The sequence below is a fragment of the Anopheles coustani genome, chromosome 2, assembly GCF_943734705.1.
Source record: "Anopheles coustani chromosome 2, idAnoCousDA_361_x.2, whole genome shotgun sequence".
Taxonomy (NCBI): Eukaryota; Metazoa; Arthropoda; class Insecta; order Diptera; family Culicidae; genus Anopheles; species Anopheles coustani.
In genome coordinates this window covers 63,425,332-63,445,956 of record NC_071289.1, presented here as the reverse complement: position 1 = coordinate 63,445,956, position 20,625 = coordinate 63,425,332, and the positions used below count along the sequence as shown (strand labels likewise).

The following is a 20,625-nucleotide window of genomic DNA, read 5'->3' as shown; positions in this document are numbered from 1 at the left end:
TCCAACTTTGTATTTCTTATAAGAGTTGTCTTACAGTTGCCTAAGCTTAATTTTTCAGTTTCAGATCATCTTACTAACTGGTTTAGTAAACTATGATTTCCACGTGCTTTTTTGTAAAATTTAATGGTTTTTATAGTGTTGGCAATGTTTCATTCCGATCGTTCACGATCATTGCTAAACTTTGATAATCAAAAGCTCCAAGTCACTAAATCAATTCTTCAACCTTTTTCCAAGGTATGGCACAGTTAAACCTTATAACAAAACAGATACTTTCTTAGTAAACTATTTATAAATTATAGAACTTGGACAAGAACTTTTACCATCTCAATGCTTTGGTGTAAAGAGATTGTGAAGCACTTGAAACACTTTACGCTAGGTTTCTTGGATAAGGAGAGTTGAGTTTTCCTTTTATCTAGACTGTTATTAATTACTTACGTTTTTTTTGTTAAGGGTTCAAAAATTATGAACCTCAGAGACTTTTCATTGAGTATTTAAACACTTAAAAATATAAGCACCCAAAACGATTCGTAAAATCAATGGAAATTGCATTGAAAACTCCTATGAATGCTTATTGTAATATCTCTATATATATAATTCTTGTGTCACGGTGTTAGTGTTCAAACTCCTCCTAAACGACTGAACCATTTAAACTCAAACTTTGCACACACGTTCCTTAGGTATGAGAATAGGTTTTTAACTATATCTCATATCTGAAAATTTTATACTTTTTTAATTAATTACAATTTTCTATCGTCATATATTGATTTGTTTGTTTTGTTTACATTCAGCAATGACACATAAAGTGAACTACAACAAGTATAAACGGACACAGCAACAAGCCTTTTGACAGACTGGGGTGGTGAGTTTAATACGTAGGTGGTGAGTTTAATTCAAACAAGTCGTTTCATGTAAGTGACGATAGTAAAATCTTGGTAATTTTTGGTAATAATAACTAATGTTGTTAATTGGAGGTAATAAAATATGTGTGCAAATTATTGATGCTTAGAGCAGTGAGAAAACCTTCCCATTTACCAGTGAAAACCAGTGAAAACGAATTTCAGTATAGCTACTACAGCGAGGCTATGAACTCGCGAATAGGGACGAGCATGCTTATTTGTCACGTTTACATGCAATCCAACGTGGCGTAAGTTTTACTGTCAACAGGACAAAATGCGGCGCATAGTCATGATATAACAAAACGTGTGTTCAAACATTAATGTCGCTGATAAACTCTATTACAAAACTACATGTATTTAGTCCAACACGCTATGATGAGTATCGAGCATCTTTGCATGATAATTGAAAATTTGCCGCTAAGTCATTATTATGTTTTAAGTTCGCCGAATCGAAGTGCATCTAATTTGATGGACACTGAAATAAGTCGTGAACTGCAGCATAATATTGCAGTCATGTTGGATATCGTTTCTCACAACGTATCAATGTTGACTGATGAACAAGCATATGTTTACGAACGCATTATCATGGCAGTATCAACGGGACAAAGTGGTATCTTTTTTTGGATGCCCCAGTCCGAGCTGGCAAAACATTTCTCATATCGCTCTTGCTTTCCAAAATACGAGCAAACAATGACATTGCAATACCAGTTGCTTCATCTGGAATTGTAGCTGGAAATGGAGGTAGAACGACGCATTCATCATTTAGGCTACTTCTAAACATCAATAGGAACCCTAAAGCCGTATGAAACATCAAAAATCAATCACTCATGGCCTAGGTCATGGAACAGTGAAAAATAATTATCTTGGAAGAATGCACCATGGCAAACAAGCATTCTCTTGAGGCGCTGTACAGAACACTCAAAGACGTGAAGTGTAATAAAGATTGTTCCAGTAATACAGTAGGTCCCTGCAGTACGCTATACTCGATATACGCGAATTCGCAATACGCGATTTTTTACAACTGACAGCTCATAGGGTTGCTCGACTTCTGATTAGTCAATTTTACTTTGTTTTGGTAGAATGAAGTTTTTAATATGCACTTTTTAACAGAGATATAATGATACAATACAAAAAATGGAACACTTATTAGTGAATTGGATTGAAGATATGTTAAATAACCGGTTCCCTCTCAGTGTCAACTCTTCAATATGAAGTATAAACGATATGGCAGAGGAAATCCGCAATACGCGAAAATTCGATATACGCTATTGCGTTCGGTCCCAAACATTCGTACTGCGGAGACCAACTGTACTGTGTTTCTCCTCTCAGGTGATTTCAGGCAAACTCTTCCCGTAGTGCCACGATCCACCTGTGCTGATAAGATCACCTGAACTTGCCTTACTCATCGGTGTTGTGGATCAATTTTGAAAAACTTTAGCTAAGCATAACACGTTAAGCGCTACGTCGGTCCCATGGGGCCGACAGCGTTCTTTCCCGTATGCCGGCGTCGGCCCACTCGGACCGACAGAGCCGTTTTGATAGGGGTACATGTACTTCGGGACCGACAGCGTAGTAAGTTTTTCTGTCGGTCCGCATCATTAGAACCATTTGTTTAGTAGTCTTCGGGGAAATTTCATTATAGGGCTTTGCATATTCTAGAACAAAACACAAAGACAGTTGAAATAATAATTGAACATGATTTTGTTCATCGATATCGGCAGATATCACTGTGAAGATATTATTGTTTCTATTAGTAGTCAAACATCGCTTTGTAGACAGAATTGTTCTAATTCTAAAGAAAACAGATGCCACACATGCTGAAGTCTGACCGTATTTTCATTTCTCTGTTTTGCCTGGTTTTGTTTCGTCGAGACATGATTGAACGTGAATGCACTGCCTCGCTCGCCGTCGATAGTTTGCTACGAATCCCCGGCAGAACGGAAAGCAGGGCAAATTACGCGTAGCGCTTAACGTGATAAACAGGCACGTCCAAATGCTACAGGATCCATCAGCTTCTACTTTCTCCAAACAGTTATTAGACATCGGCAATACACCTTAGCAGATTCTTAAAAAGCTCTAATAGAAACCCGATTTAGAAAACTAATATGTACATCATACATGGCTTACCAGGCGTACATAAAACATCGTTTATCTACGACGACGTAAAAAGTGTAAATACAATGAAATTAATGTACTTAAGAAATATAATGTGACCTTTAAACCAATTTTTAAGAACATCAAACGGGTCAGCTAGTGATTAGTAAAAAAGAACTATTACTACCAAAGACTAAAGAATGAAGAACCAAATATTAGTCTGCAAAAACAGAATTTTCACATAAAACCATAAAAAATGTTGTCTTCAGTGATTGTTTGAAATAAAAAGATACGGAATTTAATAATTCAAAACGCATCCAGCATACAACCACACTTTCATTCCAACACGAAACAAAGAACTTCATCACAAAAGTTTGGTATGTGTACCACATACATTATTGTTATCAATACATATTTGGAAATAACTTTCGTAGCGACGGTAAACAAATATCCTCTCAACCCACAACAACACTCGAAACCGAAAAAATTACTCAACTTCGGCAAAGTATGTTGTTTCTTTATTTTTCTAGGGCAGCTTTTTGACACCTAAACCATTAAACATAGCTCTGGACACATTCTAAATTCCAGTCAACACTTTCCTTCCTTAATGACAGAAGCAATCGTGGCGGGAAAGTTTTCTCCCAGGTGTGAAAGTTTCATGACAAGCGCCACAAAAAGACTGCCCGGTGACAAGTGGAAAGTTTCCAATGCACTAAAGTATGTGTTTTAATGATGTGTTCATCATTAATTTGGAATTTTCTTCCCCGTTCCCCCTTGCCACCCAAAAACATCGACAACAACAAGCACCCTCCGTTGAAAAACAACCATTAACCCGCCTGTTGTTAAATATGATCCTTGGTCGCAAGCAAGGAAGGGGGAAAGATACCAGAACTCCACACCGCAACTCCATCATTTTCAACACCATTCGTATCCGGGTGCCCCTTTTTCCACCTTCCCAACGAATTGACCGAGGCTTCTTAAAAGGGGTTGGGCACGGCAGCCGGGGGAGCGAGGTGCGAAGGGTGACAGTTTTTCACCGGGTCGGTCCCGCAGCCGTAATGTTACCGTTCTGAAACAAAAGTATCCACCGGGAAGAAAGGTCGGAAAAGCGACCCGTTACGGGAAATGAAAACCAACCACCGGGCGCTGTGAGTGTCGGTGTGTGTATCCCTGCTTTGAAAAGGCACGGAAGCCCCTTTTTAACTGCGGGCGAGAGTGTTTCAATCCGCACGGCCAAGTGAGTGTACGACGGAAAAGTCAACGTGCGGTTTGACTGCAAAACCGAAAATATTCCACTACACACGACGTACGACGCCGGGATGAATCAGGTGCTACACTGAAGCGACACTTCGGTGCCTTTTTCCAGCGATGACATAAAGGTCCATAAAGCGGAAGAAGCTTACCAAGGTTGGGGCAAGTGCCTTAGGCTGTAAACGAAGCGCCTAGCTTAATTAAAGCTGACTCGTTTTAAAGAAGGAACACATGTTTCTTGTAACGTTTTTGTTCTGTAAAGAAGAAAAATGATTCTTATATGTTGATGATGGCCAACTACTATTTACGATTCGAAAGTTTCCATACTACACGCTACAGGTAAATGAAAATTCCACATCGTTTTCCAACAGCGAGCAGCCGCTCTCCACGACGCACCATTCGATAATTGATTGCAATGTTCGGTGGCCATAGTGGCAAACCATTGACACGATTAATCATCCTGCTTTTATCACTTGCATTACTAGCTTCCCTTCGCTCCGTAGAGCACTCCAGAAGAAAAGGTCCTTCAGTGCAAACACTCTTCTAGACGCTCCAACTCTTCTTGGACGAGTGCCAACTGGCAGCGACTTGTTGAACATGGTCAAGCGGGACATTAGCAATCCTTGACGGGTTACAAGATCCTAAAGGGCAGTATATTTTTGATCACTGTCTGTGTTATCTGTGTGCTAATGGACACAACATTTTGTAGAGCGATTTTCTTCCATTTACTTTGAATTCTCTTTTCAATACACTACGAAATAAAAATATGTCCCAACGTTGCATTTTGAAAGCTTCTGACTTAAGCAATACAGAGATATCTTTGTCCTTTGCTAAATAACATTTGACAAACACATTCTTCACCACAGCAACGCCCACAATTCCGGCAAAAACAACACTACGAAACAAGAGACTGTTTGATAGACTAAGGAATGAAACATAGTCTTAATTCAGCCACTACAAAGTATTAATCATCTCTCTTCATCGGGAAAAACTCGACGTCCACCGCTTCGTAGCAGGACAATGTTGCCCACTGTCTTTTACCCTTTTTTATTCCCTTTCATCACTATTCCGTTAAACTTTTGTAATGCTTGCGCATCCCGGATGCTGAATTGGATTGGCAGCTGGATTCAAGTGGAGTGATTTTTTTCTTCTTGTTTTCGTTCGCTCGCTTCCATTTGCCGTCCGTTTCAATTCTTGTGCCTTCTGCAGGAATTTAGAAACAGCAATTCATTCTATCCTTTTGCCACAATTTCAGTGCAGCAAGGATCTTCTTATGTACGGTGCATTGATAAGTTTCTATCGACGGAGCATTTTGGATGAGGTTAGAGAAGTTTTTGTGCAAACACTTTTACGTCAAAGATCAAGACTCTTAACCGAGAAAGCATGGGATAAGGCCTAAAATATCTGTTATAGCATATTAGCTGTAACAATACGCCAACGCCCTTATTACCATCGTTAATAATCAAGAGTCTTTGAAATGTGTAAGTATCAGATCGTTAGTATCTAAGCATTAAGCGGTGGGATAATCGGGGGCCCTCAAGACGATTCCATTGTCCTAAATGGTTCTATACCAAAGACCAAAGCTAGAGTCCTGCATTTTTAGAAAAAGAAATTGATTCTATACAAATTTCTGTTTTTTTTCCTAACACTGTTGCATATCGTAGAACGAATTTTTTTTTCTTATAACAGGAGAAGGAAGAAGATGTAATTTAATGCTTTAACTTTGATCGCTTTTGTTTATTTTATATTTTTATTGGATTTCAATACGATTTCCAATTATTTCAAACTAAACAAAAGTATTTTTTGGTAGGTAATACACATTCCCTTTTACATCATGTTAACAATCTGAACAATTCGACAATGCAGTTCATTATGGTCTACAAATCCTTAACCGATACGGCCCAATAATTTAATATTGTAAACTGCACTTTCAAACACTGTACTCCGATAAATTACATGGCTTTCTTTTCTTTTTAATAGATTCCAATCGATTTCATTTTTAATAGAGTATCTTTTAAATAAAGTGTGGCCTGTTGATTTTGCCATTTTAAACTATTATCAAATCTTTCAATACGAGGGTTTTATTTTGATTCTTTTACTATTTAAAGTATTGGAAAAAGCATTTCTTTTTTTTGAGCAAACTATAGTTCCAAAGTCGGTTGTGCTTTATTGCCTTTTTCCTTCAATTATTTTTGGATGCGATATGAACCACGAGTAGATTCACTAAATAAATCATCCAAAAAGAAACTTATCGCTCCACCCTTTCTTTAGTACATGTGGCCCCGATAAGTGCACGGTACAATTTTTCTCTCGCCGATTTCAGCGAAGAGCGGGTGTTGATGGATGGAAAACAGAGTTCAAACTGACAATAGAGTTTTCCCTCCGTCCGCTCCATCGGTGCATTTCTTTAGACCAGTGGTTTCTGGCATCCATTTATCAACGAGCCCCCGAACACATCTTCAGCCTGGGGCTACCAAGCGCAAGAACGCCAAAACGCGGTCATCCGACGTCCAACGTGCGCTCACCGACGGACACTGCTCCTTTTCCGAATGAATTCGCGCGCCACAGCGCGAGTCGGGTCCATGTTTTATTCAGCAGCCGGTTTTGGAATATCTTGGACTCGATTCAATATTTGAGCGCAAAGAGTACGGATCCCCGAGCCAGCGTTCCTCTTCCTCTTGCCCCCGAATGCTAACGAGCCACGATTTATACGCGCGCGAACGAAAGGCTTGCGCGCACCGAACTGCACCACACTGGGCCGGAAAAGTCCGTGGAAAATCTCGCTTTATCATTTCATCGCCATTTTTCGCCGGAGAAAAGCTCTCAATTATCGAGATGCTATCGCTCAAGGCGATTAGTTAGAGCTGTATGAAACGGACGGGGAATTGCTGCACTGGATAGGTGCTTTATGAGGCATATTCAAGGAATTGCGAGCAAACCTAACGAATGAAATATGCTTCCGATAGTGTGAGCAACTAGCGTTTCTACTCACTGTGTTTATCTTGGGTTTTATATATTGTCTTTACCAAAGCGACAAAATGATACTAAAATAAAACACATCTTTCAAGTAAATAACAAGACAGCCTTTCAAGGAGCCTTGAAAGTTGTTTTACGCGAGACTTTTTACCGTCCACTTGGATTTTCTTTTTTAATAGATATTACAAATCAATGATACTCTCTGTAATCGATTTTATATAACAATTTAAAGCTTTATACAGAGCTTTATCTTTGAGTTAACAAAATTGAAAAAAAGCTTACGGAGGTTCAAAAGTTGTTCTCAAGATTTATCATTCTTTTTTCATTTTGTTTTACTTCTTCATCCATGTTCTACGGGTTAAGGACTTGGTTGATGATTAGCAAACCAGCTTATAACATCAGATAATTGATTGAACAAAATAACCGACGAGCTCAAGGAAACTTGAACGCTCTTTTTACTTGAGAACAAAAAGATCTTCTTTAAACACGAATTTCAAAATATTATTGTTATTATATTACTACTTGATAACGAAAAAATGTTATTTAATTAGCTTTAGCACAACAACTTTGCTTAGAGCAAAAAAGCTCGAATGCTTGTTTTTCTTTTTCGAGATTGATCACTGTTTATTTGGTTTTATTTCTTTCTCCAAGTTTATAAACAAAACCTTTGAAGAAAATTAGCTTTTAACATCAGATCTTTCTCTTTCGTCGCGAACTTTATCTTGGATTGAATAAAATGTTAGGAGATTTCTAGCTCTCAGACGCGAAAGCGGTTTTGACTCAATATTTAAAATGTTATTCTTTGTTTCTCTTCTTCAAACATGAATTTAAAACTGATGGAAACTGTCTCCATGTAATTCGTATTGTACGATGAATAATTAATTTACTTTAGATATACTATCTCCATGGACTTCGTTGATTGTTCCGAAAATTCTATAAACAAAACCTCAGAAACAAATCGAGTTAAAGTAAACTTTAACCCATATCAAAATTAAGATCTAACCAGCTGAAACAATTGCCTGGTGCTAATGAAAGCCTACCAAAACCACACGCCCTTCCCGCGACCGGCTCGAAGAATCGCATCCTTGAAGGCTATCGGGCATCTCCATCACCTCGCTATCACCGATCTCATTCACAATCCGTTCAAAGAGCGAAACTAATCCAAAGCTTAATGAAAGCAATACCTAGCCCGAGCCCAATGCCGGGGCATTAACTTCACGGCAAACCGATTTGCCAAACACCGACAAACACCGGGTTTATGTGTTGTCTCTCCGTCGGGCCCACTCTCCGACACGATTGCTGTGCTGGCGCAGCTTTAGTTGGCTTATCAAATTTCTCTAATCATCAATGAAATGCCATAAACATGGCCCCTGCCAATCCCAATCGGCAGTATGAAGACGCAAACGAACCAATTCCATCGGCCCAAAGCACGCATACACACACACCGTCTGTCGGGTCGTTCGGTGATCCTTTCCATCTTGTGGTCGTCGTTCGATCCTGGACATGACGTTCTTCGCCGTTGGTCCTTGTTTTTCGTCGTAAAGCTGTGTGGCAGCTCACTACGACGCCTTCAACGATCGTAGGCCCTGAAATTTGATTTTCTCGACTATCTGGTATGAAAAGGGGCGGCGAGGGGGGAGACCAATGGGCTCATTTCTCAAGCTGCCCCGGAAACGTGTGAAATGTCTTCTCGACACGCAATCCTGCAGCCCGGTAGGTGAAATCCGATGCGAACCGTCCCTCCCAGTGTCCTTCGACCTGTTTCCGTTTTCCCTCAAAAAAAAAAAAGTACCCAAAGGCTCGGTGGCGGACAGCTTTCGTCGTCTAATAAGCAATGACAGTCGTTGACGCAAATAGGCAGCCGAAAATGGGCACCAAACGACGAAAGGATTCACCTTAATATTCTCGTCGCTCGGTCGCTTCCGTGCTGAGGTACAGTAAAAAAAACAAAGCGGCTCTATGTGTCAGCCCAGTAATGGCAGAAAAGGGACGGGCCGTGCCGAAATTTGGAAATATCCTCCAAAGCTCGAGCCAGTCACCGGGCCGGGCTAACGAGAGCAGCCTAAATCCCGTAACGTCGTCGTGAGAATAGTGAACGAGACTTTTTACTGGTTTGGCATTGTTCATTTGGCTGTGATTTGCCGCAAATCCGGGTTTTCCCACCAGCACCCGGGGGCACCATCTTGTGTGCACGCCTTTTGCCGAGACGGTACGCTAATGGTTCGCTTTTCTCCCGGCAGGTCTACAGCCTGTCGACGCCGGCCCGGAGCATCCACAGCAACGGCTCGAACCCGAAGGACAAGCTGCGAAGGATCGCCGTGTCCCCGGGCACCATTATCTGCCAGCAGCTCGTCCAGGAGGGCACGTACGGCAGGATCTACAGCGGCATCCTGCATCATCCTCTGGGCGAAACGCGAGACGTGTTGATCAAGACTGTTGTTGGTAAGTCGGTGCATGTTTTAAAAGGCATTTTTGACAATTTTTGCTAGGAAGCTTTCCTCCATGTAGACGTGTATGGTTATTCCTTTTCTTAACATCTCTTTGACATGATTTTTCATTATTTTTACACCTTTGCTGCATGTTTTTCATAAAGCATGCAATTAAATTATCATTAAATTGTATTTGCTCCAAGCATGCATGATTTCTAATTATGCTACAAATGAAGAAAGGTACCATCAATTGTTTGTTCCATATTAGTACATGATTTATTTAATTTTTGCATGTTTTTTTATATAACGAATATGGAAACAAAAGACAAATTTAACTCACTGAAATGACTTTTCTCATTTAGATTTTAATTATATTATTTGTTCATATTACCTAAATATGTTGTTGATTTTCTTCATAAATTAAAGTAAGTTTTGAAAAATTTTTGTTTCCATACACGTTTCGATTTTTTTTCGTTTTTTTTAATTTCCTTCATATTTCCTAGACATAATTTAAATTTGGACTTCATAACTCTAAGAAAGCTGTCGAATGAAATTGGCCGTGGTTTAACAATAAAATCAATTAATCTCCTTTTTATTTTCCCTTATAGCAGTAGGATGATGTAATTAAAATATAAAACATCAACTCGATATATTCCTTATCGATTTATCTTTTTTTAACTTTAATTTTCCGGCAATCAGTAGAAAAAAGATGAATAGAAGAAAATAAAAATAAAAGGAAAACCAAAGCTTTCTTTATTTACCAATGCTATACATTAAGAGAACAAGTGGCGTTCAAAGAAAACCAATCCTTAAAGATAAAAACTACAACATTTTCTCCACTCTCCCCAGATGGTGCCTCGCTGAGTCAGGTGGCTTACCTACTATCGGAAGGTTCGACTCTGTGCGGCATCTCCCACCCGAACATCCTCTTCCCGGTCGCTGCGGTGACCGAACTTTCGGGGCCACCGAAGGTTGCCTATCCGCTCACCGCCAAAGGAAATCTCAAACTGTAAGTAAAACAAAGCTCCCTGCACCGATGTTCGAAGATTTATCTACTGCCCGGCGCCACCGTCGGGGTGGTTCCTGGGTTCGGAGGCATTTTGCACCAAACTGCAACTGATAGACAGTGGCCGGAAACGATACGAAACGGGGCCAAAACAACACAGCCCGACTGGGAAAACGCCAAGCAGCGGGGCCGGAAAAACGATCCCAACCCGGGATCAGTTCCTGAATAAACATTACATGACAGCGTACTGTTTTTGTCGGGCTCGATTTCACGAGTCGTGTTAGGTGTTTTTTTTTATTGTTTTCACAAAACAAAAAACAACGATAGGCAAAGTCCCACACATACAAACACTCCGCATTTCCAATGCGAAGCGAGTGGAAGAAACGTCTTTAAAGACGTTTCGAGGCCAAGGAACCCGTTTTCGGCCGGAAAAACCACCTGCAGCGTTGGCACGACACGCGGAGACAAACAAAAACCCCCGCGCCATCTTGGTGCCCCACGATGGTGGCCGCGATGCAAAGCAACAAACGAAATGTCATCCTTTCCACATCCGCCCTTTTCTCCGTATTCTTTTTGATTTCTTAAGAAACCGCTCCTGGCTACCCTTCGCGCGCCACCACTCGGCCAGCGATAGAACGGGGAAACATTTATCAAATAGACATTAGCAAGCCAAAAAACCCCTAACCGAGCGTCCAATGGAAATGGGGAGAAAAACCATCGACTTCGCTTCGCTTTGATAGGATGAAGTGAAATGGATCGGAGAAAAACATTCTGTTCCCGGCGCTAGCTTTCTCAGCAGCATTTTCTTCGAATTTTCACCCACTCGTGCCTCTGGACAGGCTTTGCATGTTGCAGCATAAATGTTGGGCAACATAACAACATGCTTGTTTCGTGTGGCTTTGTTTTTTCCTCGAAACCGTACAAGTACGTCGGGTTCGGTTGAATGTGTGGGACGAAAACATGCCTGGGTGCCGGGGGAAAACCTTACAGGATGGGAAATTCTGTTACCCCACAGTCCTTTCGAAAGGTTTAAAAAGAAGGAAAGTTCTCGCCGAAACCGTTGAATTTCCGTCGAACGTCAATTTTATTTTTCGATTATTTGAATGATCAATTTCAATACGATTTGCAATTTTTGAAGAAACTTTGTTCTAAGTTTCTTAGGTGTGCGTTTTCCCTTTCTTCTGAAGATGTTTACTCAATCTGTGCTGTGGTTTTTGTGGGATTTTTTTCGTCGTCCCGAAAAAACATCCCGAAAACATATGCCTTTTTTCCCTTCAGGGAACGTATAAAAAGACACATTTTATTCCACCTTTTTTAAATCTTCCCTTTTCCGCCCGAATTATCCTTTTAACTCCCTCCCCGAGCTACGGCTAGCCCGAAGACTTGAAAACTCATCTAAACAAGTCCCCGGAACCGGAACCCGAGCGTCCGGAGAGCAATAGGCAAGCAAATAACTCCCCAGTTTGTGGAGTGGAAAGGGAGATGATGGGGAAACCTCAAAAGCAAATCACCATAAATTTAAAACCAATCTTCTGCCAATCTGTCCGTCCGCGTCCGTTCTCATGTCCGATTCCGTTCCGCTTCTTTCAGGTACTTGCAAAGCTGCCGGGAGATCGGAATTCAAAATTCGCAGCTCAGCACCCGACAGCTGGTGGAGTTTGGCCTTCAGGTGGCCCGCGGCATCTCGCACCTACACTCGCTCGGCGTGCTGCACAAGGACATTGCCACCAGAAACTGTGTGTAAGTGTACTTTGAATCGGGGACGGATGGGCTCCATCATTTAACGCCACCCGGGAGGGGAACAAACGGACATCGAGCGCATAAACATCACATCATCTGTAACGTGAAACTGAATAAAATCGGATGGCCTTCCCTCGGGGGGGCGAGGGATGGAAAAGTCGTCCCAAACATAAACACATTTTTTCCACAACCCGCTTTTGAGACTCGAGGGTTTTGCGCTGTTGTTACTCACCAACCAGCCTTGTCGGGGACTTCGGCGAACCGCAGCGATCCTTCCGAACGAACTACATTTTTTAAGCAAAACCCTAGAATATCGCTCTCGTGAAACGGCCTTGGGCTGCACGTCGACCCACGTTTAGCTGAAGAAAAATGTAATTGGATTCTTCTGATCCCGGCTTGCTAACGCACAGGCGCATTATACACCATGACCCGCGGTTCAACCTAATCCCTTGGCGGTCTTCAATTTAATTCGTTCTAACTGAATAAAAATAAACTACTTTTAAAACATCTACGCTCTCCACATTATCTATTCAGTATTTTAATTTTTTTAATAATCTTGACATGTTGGGTATTTTTGTGCTAGAAATTATACAATTTTCTGATTAAGGTTACACCCAGATCAAACAAAGATGGTTTTTCTATTTACATATGTTGTCCACATTGTTTTGTAGACTTTATTGTCTGTTTTGCAACTTTGTTTTGTAAGATTTTTCATTCGTAGTTTTTCCGTATTTTATTCCGTTTTATACAATAAATCGGTTTTTATAATAAACAAAAATTAGAATTACTGATACTAAATTTTCAATTTATTCGTTTTAATTTTCTTGTTATGATACAACAAAGATAAAAAATTTGTGCAAATAAAGTTAAAATATTTGTTAAATGTAAAATATGCAGAAAAGCACATAAACCAAACTCAAAACTAACAAACACAGAAACAAAAAATGATCTATCAAATATCTAATCAAATATCTAAATCTAAACACACCAATCATCAAGCAAAGTGCTAAAACAAATAGCAATCTATACACAATAGTAACATATTTGGCAACAAGAAGTTGTCTAATTTTCCATTTAGCCTTATAAGCAGACTAAACTAATATGTTTTTTGCGTGTGTTCCATTATCTGGTTTGTTAAATTTGCAACTTTATTTCCTATGATTTTTCATTGGATGTTATAGATGTCTTTTTTCGATTTTCGTTTCAAAAGCTAGTGTGACTTATACTAGATTTCTATATGTTTATTTTAATTTTCCCTATTTCTACTCACTTTTCAGTCTGGACATCGAGCTAAACGTTCGGGTTTGTGATAACGCGCTGTCGCGGGACGTCTTTCCGAACGACTACCACTGTCTCGGGGACAACGAGAACCGGCCCGTCAAGTGGATGGCCCTGGAGACACTCGAGAAGAAGTTCTTCACCGCATCGAGCGACATCTGGAGCCTGGGGGTCCTGCTTTGGGAGCTGGCGACGCTGGCCGCCATGCCGTTCGAGGTGAGTAGGCGAGCCGAACACACTAGCCTTTTAATATCGCCCACTCAAGGGTGTCTTTTGCGATGGGAAAAGGCCCCCACGAGGGCACCGCCATCCTTCCATTATGGCATTACATCAATCACAATCAGCCGTCAGTGTTTGTGTGCATTAAAATATTATATTTACCCATCGAGCAGGCGAGCATCGGTTCGTCCCGTTTTTAATACCCCGACAACATGTCCCTTTGCGCCTTTCCCTCTAGTGCCGGTAATGGCTGGGAGTTGAGGGGATCCGTCTGTTTGTTTATGATTTCGTCACTTACAGCAACGTTATGGTCCGGCCGTTGAAGCACCTTCGAACGAGTCCGGTTCCCTCCTACACAGGAAGCCTACAAGAGTCCATCGCTCGGTCGATTGCTCGCTTTGACACTTCTCGGAACGGACATAAAATGACACACCAAACCGTGGAGGAGGCTAGGTCAAACAGATGGACGCGAACCCAGACCGGAGTCCGGAGCGTAATATGTCTATCGGAACGGTCCCGCACTTTGGACGCCTGCCCCAAACCTCCCTCACATTAATGATAATGGCGATGGTGTTGACCTAGTTCCGCTGGTACACGCTTGCCACTCCAAACTCGACGACAGTAATTTGGATGGGACAACCTCGCGCCACATCGACGCATAAAGACGGACATTTCGTGTAGTGATGGGAATAAAAACTACTTTTAGAGATTTGAATTAAATCATCACGGCGATTCAAATGTTTTAGTTACTCTTTTGTGTTTTAAAACGCGAAAAATATGCTATTAGTTGTAACAGAGATTTGAATCCTTATCAGGGCTCCGAATCCTTGAAGAGTGAAGGAGCAAGTAAAAGATTTGCTAACAGCCCTAGCAATTCAAATCCGAAAGGAGGGTTTCGAATCGCAGATAGAGATTCGAGCCCCAAATAGGGAGTCTCAAATAGGGAATCCCTATAACAGATTAAAATCCTAAGTAGGAATTCGAATCCCAAGAGTGAGAAAAAGAGTTAGGTCTTGTTATCCCAACCAGACATCATTCATCACTAATATCCTTTCTCTCTAGTTTATTTATTCTTTTATTTTATTTTATTTTACTACCCTGACAGACATCGAGTTTCTGATCTAGATTGGAGTCTCTGATTATAATTTGAATCCCTAATTGTCATGTGAATCCCTAATTGAAATTAGTTTTGTGGCACGCATTCAAATCTCCGTGGCGACTGGTAACTTTTTTACTCACTCTTCAGATGAAATTCAGAATTCGTTCTTTGGGAGTTGAATCTATGTGACAACTAGCAACTCTTTTACTTACTCTTTCATTCTTTAAGGATTCAAATCTCTGATAAGGTTTCAAATCAAAAAGGAAATTAAAAAACAAGGAACGTGAGGAATTAAATCAATCAATCCAATAGTAAGATTCTACTCACTCATTCAATCTAACTCAGTACGCACATCACTAATCTGGTGTGCTCCATCGAACGGACGAAGACGCCCGTCCTTGTGATTTTTTGTCAACAATATTTCCCAAAATTATTGGATCCCCAAAACGGACCGAAACGTAACGGTCAAAAGTGTCCGTTCGAGTGTAACCAAATAAACAGAAAATGTGAACACATTTCCCCACGGTGTTGGAGTCGTTTCACAGTCCGCTCGGGAGTTTCGGGAGCCACACACGCTTTACCTAACATCCGTCGCCAAACGATGTCTTCCATCATCGAACCATTACATTGATTATGAATTAATAATAAACAACAGTCAATTAATTAAATTGATTCTTCTTTCAGCCAGTGAGATGTGAAAAGGATCAGCCTACATCTGGCATTTGAGGAACGTTTTTCCCGGGGGTGGAAAAAAGCCCATCCTTGAAAGTGCTCTCGGGGGAACATGTAAGGCCCGTTTTACTTCCCGAGACCCCGGCCATTTGTGGTTCATGCCTGCGGACGTAGCCGCCAATGTAATAACACTCAACGGCGCAACAATAATCATAATCATTTCGAGCTCCCGGACGAAGGGTGTGAGTGGTGAGGGTGGTCTGTTCCTCCCGTCCTCGGAGGCATCATCGTGATTGCATTGTTGTCTCCTTTGTTGAGTCACTCATAAATCCACCTAATCGTTTTCAATCCTTCATGCGCCCCGGCTGCGTGAAGACGGTGGCAGCTTGAGCCAACACTTTGGCGGCATGGAAAACGACATGAAAATGTGTTCTTATGTACTCACCCAATGGTTATCTCCACCCACCGCTTGGGAACCACCGAAATGTTGCCCGGGCTTCAGTCCAATCGGTTGCGGTAATAATGGCGATCGTCGACTGTAGAGAAGATGAAAGGGGAAGTAAGGAAAACGGGTGGGGGGGAAGGAAACATTTGAGAAAACACAAATTTCACAACAACTCGGACAAGAGCAACCCCCACCGTTCCAGCGTCCCTCCCCCTCACCAACCAGCTTCCGGCGCAAATGGATCCTTTCATTACGCAGCTCATTACATGAAAGAATTCGTTTCATCTGCCACCTCCACACTGTCCTCGACCTTTCGTTTTCCGCTTTTCCACTCGCCGGGAGGAAAATATTCAGGCCGGGCAATAAAAACCCCACACCCCTTTCCCTTGGCCGTCGCTGTATGGGAAGATATTTTGGTAGAAATTTTTTCCTCTTTTGTTTTGCTCTCCGGCTTTGTTCCCGTTTCCTTTCAGCCATTATGAGCATCCTTTTTTTGTCGGGGCCATCTTTTTTACTCACTCCCGTATGGTTCACCGGCCCCTTTTTTGTCCGTGTGCTATGTCTTATGAGTTTCGCTTGTGTTCCTTGCAACATGTTTCGGATCCTTTGGCGCTTCCTGTGCGACATAATTGCAAACAATCACTCCTTCCCTCCGCTATCACTCCCATCGTAATGGTCACTTCCTCCAGTCGTCCGGCGTTCAAGAGGAAGTGAAACAAATGTGACGCATTTTTTCGATATTGGATTCCCCCATTTCCTGCTCCTCACTTCCCCTTTCCCGAAACCGAAACCGACGCTCGGCATCCGTTGCAGATTACCGGGACTGAATTATTTCATTGTCTTTGATCCCTTTCGCCCTTCCCGATTCGTTTCTTCTTCCATTCTTGATATCTTAACACCTCTCGTTCTCTTTCGCTCCTTCGCACCACACCCGGGGTATCTCTTTCGAGTGCATTTCGTACGTCCAATTCACCCCTTTCGCTCAGGCCGCCTTTACAGGAGTTTTATTTGCTTTTCACACTCACTTAACGCATCCCTGAACGGATGAATTGTTCTTAATGCTCCCCTATTTTGTTTTTCTTGGGTGTCCTTTTCCGAGCCCTGTACCGTTCCTGGTTGCCTTTGACTGGGCCCTCGTTGGAATTTCCTTCCCGACTTCGAAACCCATCCCCCTTTCGGAGTTCGGACTCAATTTGCCCGTTTAATAGTGGTAATGTAATGGATTATGTTTAATGCGCTGTGATGTTGTGTATTGCTCTACTCACCCCTCTATCATGTTTCGATTTTACCGTATTATTCCATCCCAATCTCTTCCTACCGTTCTCTATCTCCCTCTCTCTCTCTTTACGTTCCACAGGAGGTGGACTGTTTCGAATTATCGGCCTATCTCCGCGACGGCTATCGGTTAGCGCAGCCAGTCAACTGTCCGGACGAGTTGTAAGTATAACCTTTTTTTGCTTTTCATCTCCCTCCCGTCGGGTTCAACTCTTCTTTATCGATTTCCACTCGATCGGTTAGCGTGAATGATTAAATTATGGAAATGTCGAACCTTTATTTTGATTACACTTTAAGCGGATGGACGAAATGGACACGATTTAATCAAGTACTTTCGAGGATGGTGTGCTTTTTATACTGCAGTATTTTGTTTTACTCGGAGCTCCATGTCGTCGACATATTTGATTATTTTTTGAAACTGTTTTTTTTTTTAATTATAAAGTAACTTTAAAATTTTAAAAATTATGTTTCACGAATAACATTTTTTTATGTTAGTATTAAAACAGCGGTTGGCACAAAAATTTAACTCGAAAACAGCGGCTGCTGTCCAAATTAAGAAATAGCTCATCAGTTCCTGGCTCTAAAGTTCTTGGCATCTAAGTTTTTTTCTAACTCATCAGCTTTTGTTTCTTGTCGAACACATTAAAATGAAAAAAAAAAAAATTGTGGTTTCCTAGATAATTACACTGTGACATAAATAAACATTAATTCATTGCTTTAAAATCAGCTTGCGCCGATTAGCAATTCTCCGAGAACATTTTTCTTTGCTCATTTCCAAATCCGCAAATGAGGAGATTCGAGCTCGGGGATATATATAGTTTTTTAATTTGGTCAGGACCAAAACTTTAGAATTGCTTTAAGTTTTTGTTAATTTTCTTCATTTTAGGTTGCCAAATAATAATAATATAATCTTTTTAGTGCAAACAACTATTTTGCATATTTACATACCTTCTAAATTACCCAATGTTTTGTTTGCGACAAAATTGAATTTGCGAAAAAATTGAATTCTGAAGACAAAACCAGATGAACACGAGACCAAAGCTGAAAAGTTAACGATAAACTCAGATGCGTTAGAGACAGAAGGTGATGCGCTATTTCAATTATGACTGAGTTAGACGTAAAGATCAGTGGCAGCGACTGTAAATATATTGCTTATTTCAACTACGGTGCAAATACTTAACCGACTTTCAAGTAATGTTTTATTTGATATACAGAAAAAAAAGCGATTAAAAATCTGTTTCACAGCATCAACTGCTTCCCCAATAGCACAATCTACGATTTGGTCATTGGATTTTTATACTACATTCTTCTTCTTCTTCTTCTTCTTGGCGTAACGACCTTGTTGGTCATGCCTGCCCGTTAAGGGCTTACGAGACTTGTTTGCCCTGTTGTACGTGGATAGTCAGTCCTCTCGTACAGGGGAGGGTCCCGGTCTCGGTTGGGATTCGAACCCAACCTACATTACCATTCATAAATTATTACACAAACTGTTAACGGTACACCTATATTGTTTTAGTACTGATTGATTGAAAGATTTTATCACATCATATCACGCCTTTTCACTTCTTCGTCCAACTCTTTATTTTGGCTGAATTTATAAAGCTTTAAATTTCCAACTGTACGTATTACCGTTACCGCTCATAAACCGGTACATTTCCTCCTTAAACAGCTCACCCCATCTCGCCTCATCTTTCATCGTTAAAAACGTTGCCAAAATTAATTCCCGGCACACGTGTGGCGAAAGCATAACGGGGTGGAAAATGTTCGCCATAATCAAATCTCTAACAACAGGCCGTAAAATGTTTATCCTTCATCATCACCCGAGATGGATGCTCGGTGAGGCTGAGTGCATCCTTTCATTAGAAGTTTTAACATACAAGCTGAGTAAATTGATATGTTGTAAAGAGCCGGGTTGTTCTTTTTATTTTGTTTCCGCCATTTTCATCCTGTAACACAAAGCAACATTTCATTTCGTCCAATTCACCATCGGGTGCGCCGAGCTTTCGCATAATCGTTAGCTTCCGGTGCGCGGCACACACGTACGTTACGAGCTTCGCACGCACGCCTGTAAGCGTTGAGGAGGGTTTGCCAATTTGAATTCCTCTCCCGGGCAGAGTGGGGAGGAGGTGGAACAATTTGTCCCGGAATGAGGATACGCGCGAAAAACCGAACATGAGCATGAAACGTGTAAAAAAGGTGCAAATGATCAAATTGCTGTCGTTAAATACACACGCGCGCACACATACCGTACTGTGTGTCTTTCAGGCATGCCAGAAGTTGCATTTTACTGTCGAAGGGTGGGTGGGAAAACAAACCCACCCCATCATCATCGACACCAACGGCCTGGGGTGTGGGGAAAATACTTCTGATTTGTGTTCATACTCTCGTTCGGCCATCGCTGGTGGAAAACAAAAGGTGAGAAAAACCAAACCAAACCACCCCACCGCATCCGAAAAACAAACTTCCTCCTTCCCCCCCCCCCCCCCCACCCTCGGAAATTCTGCGAAGTGAACTGAAGTTAGTGCACGATTGCGCCACCCGTGACGGTTGTAAAGTTGCACTTTATGTCCAACCATAAAACGTCATTGCACGGATCGTAAAAATGCTTCACACATGCTTTCCAGGCCAGAGGGGCTGGCACTGACCCGGCCGGCAGTCGATTGGCCGTGGGGCGGAAAAGCCCTCAAGGTGTTTATGAATAACATTACCGTTGCGCTAGCATTCCGAGAAGGCATTCTGAAACGAGACTCGCTCAAAGTGCCACAAAGCCACATGAGTTTTCTTACAAGAGATGCCCTGAAGTGGGAGAGTTGCGCGGGCAAATGGGCACGCTCTTGCGGGGTTTGCTTTGCCGAGTAAATAAACAAAAGGACACAATCGTGTGTACAAGATATTAATAGTTGCCAGCAACATTCCTTGACTAAATATTTACCGAAAAAGCAACGGCAGTGGCCCGACGTGCAGCAAGGAAAACATCTTTCGTTCCTTAGGGCTATTATTACTATTATCATTCGCATTATTTTCAACCATTTTCTAGCTGCTCCCTTTCCTTACATCGCGCGTCCGTTTGGCGAAAGCATTTGCATACCCGACACGCCTCAACCGAGTGGTCGGCGACGTTGGATGTTCTCTTCCATCCCGGATCCATTCGATCCCGGGATCCTCCTGGACAATCACGACAACCTTCGCGAGCGAAAACGAATGTCCGTTTTCCCAGCCCGTTTATTGTCTGTTTTTGCCCACTT

The 20,625-nt window shown here is 41.6% G+C and overlaps 1 protein-coding gene across 1 annotated transcript in view; it reads left to right on the top strand.

Annotated features, from left to right (window-relative positions):
• Positions 1-20,625, top strand: part of LOC131265513 (tyrosine-protein kinase Drl) — a 52,683-nt gene that overhangs the window by 25,797 nt on the left and 6,261 nt on the right. Inside the window, exons 7-11 of the mRNA XM_058267788.1 lie at positions 9,458-9,659; positions 10,496-10,655; positions 12,243-12,392; positions 13,670-13,886; positions 17,463-17,542. Coding sequence (XP_058123771.1) covers positions 9,458-9,659; positions 10,496-10,655; positions 12,243-12,392; positions 13,670-13,886; positions 17,463-17,542 — 809 coding nt within the window. The remainder of the gene's footprint in view (positions 1-9,457; positions 9,660-10,495; positions 10,656-12,242; positions 12,393-13,669; positions 13,887-17,462; positions 17,543-20,625) is intronic.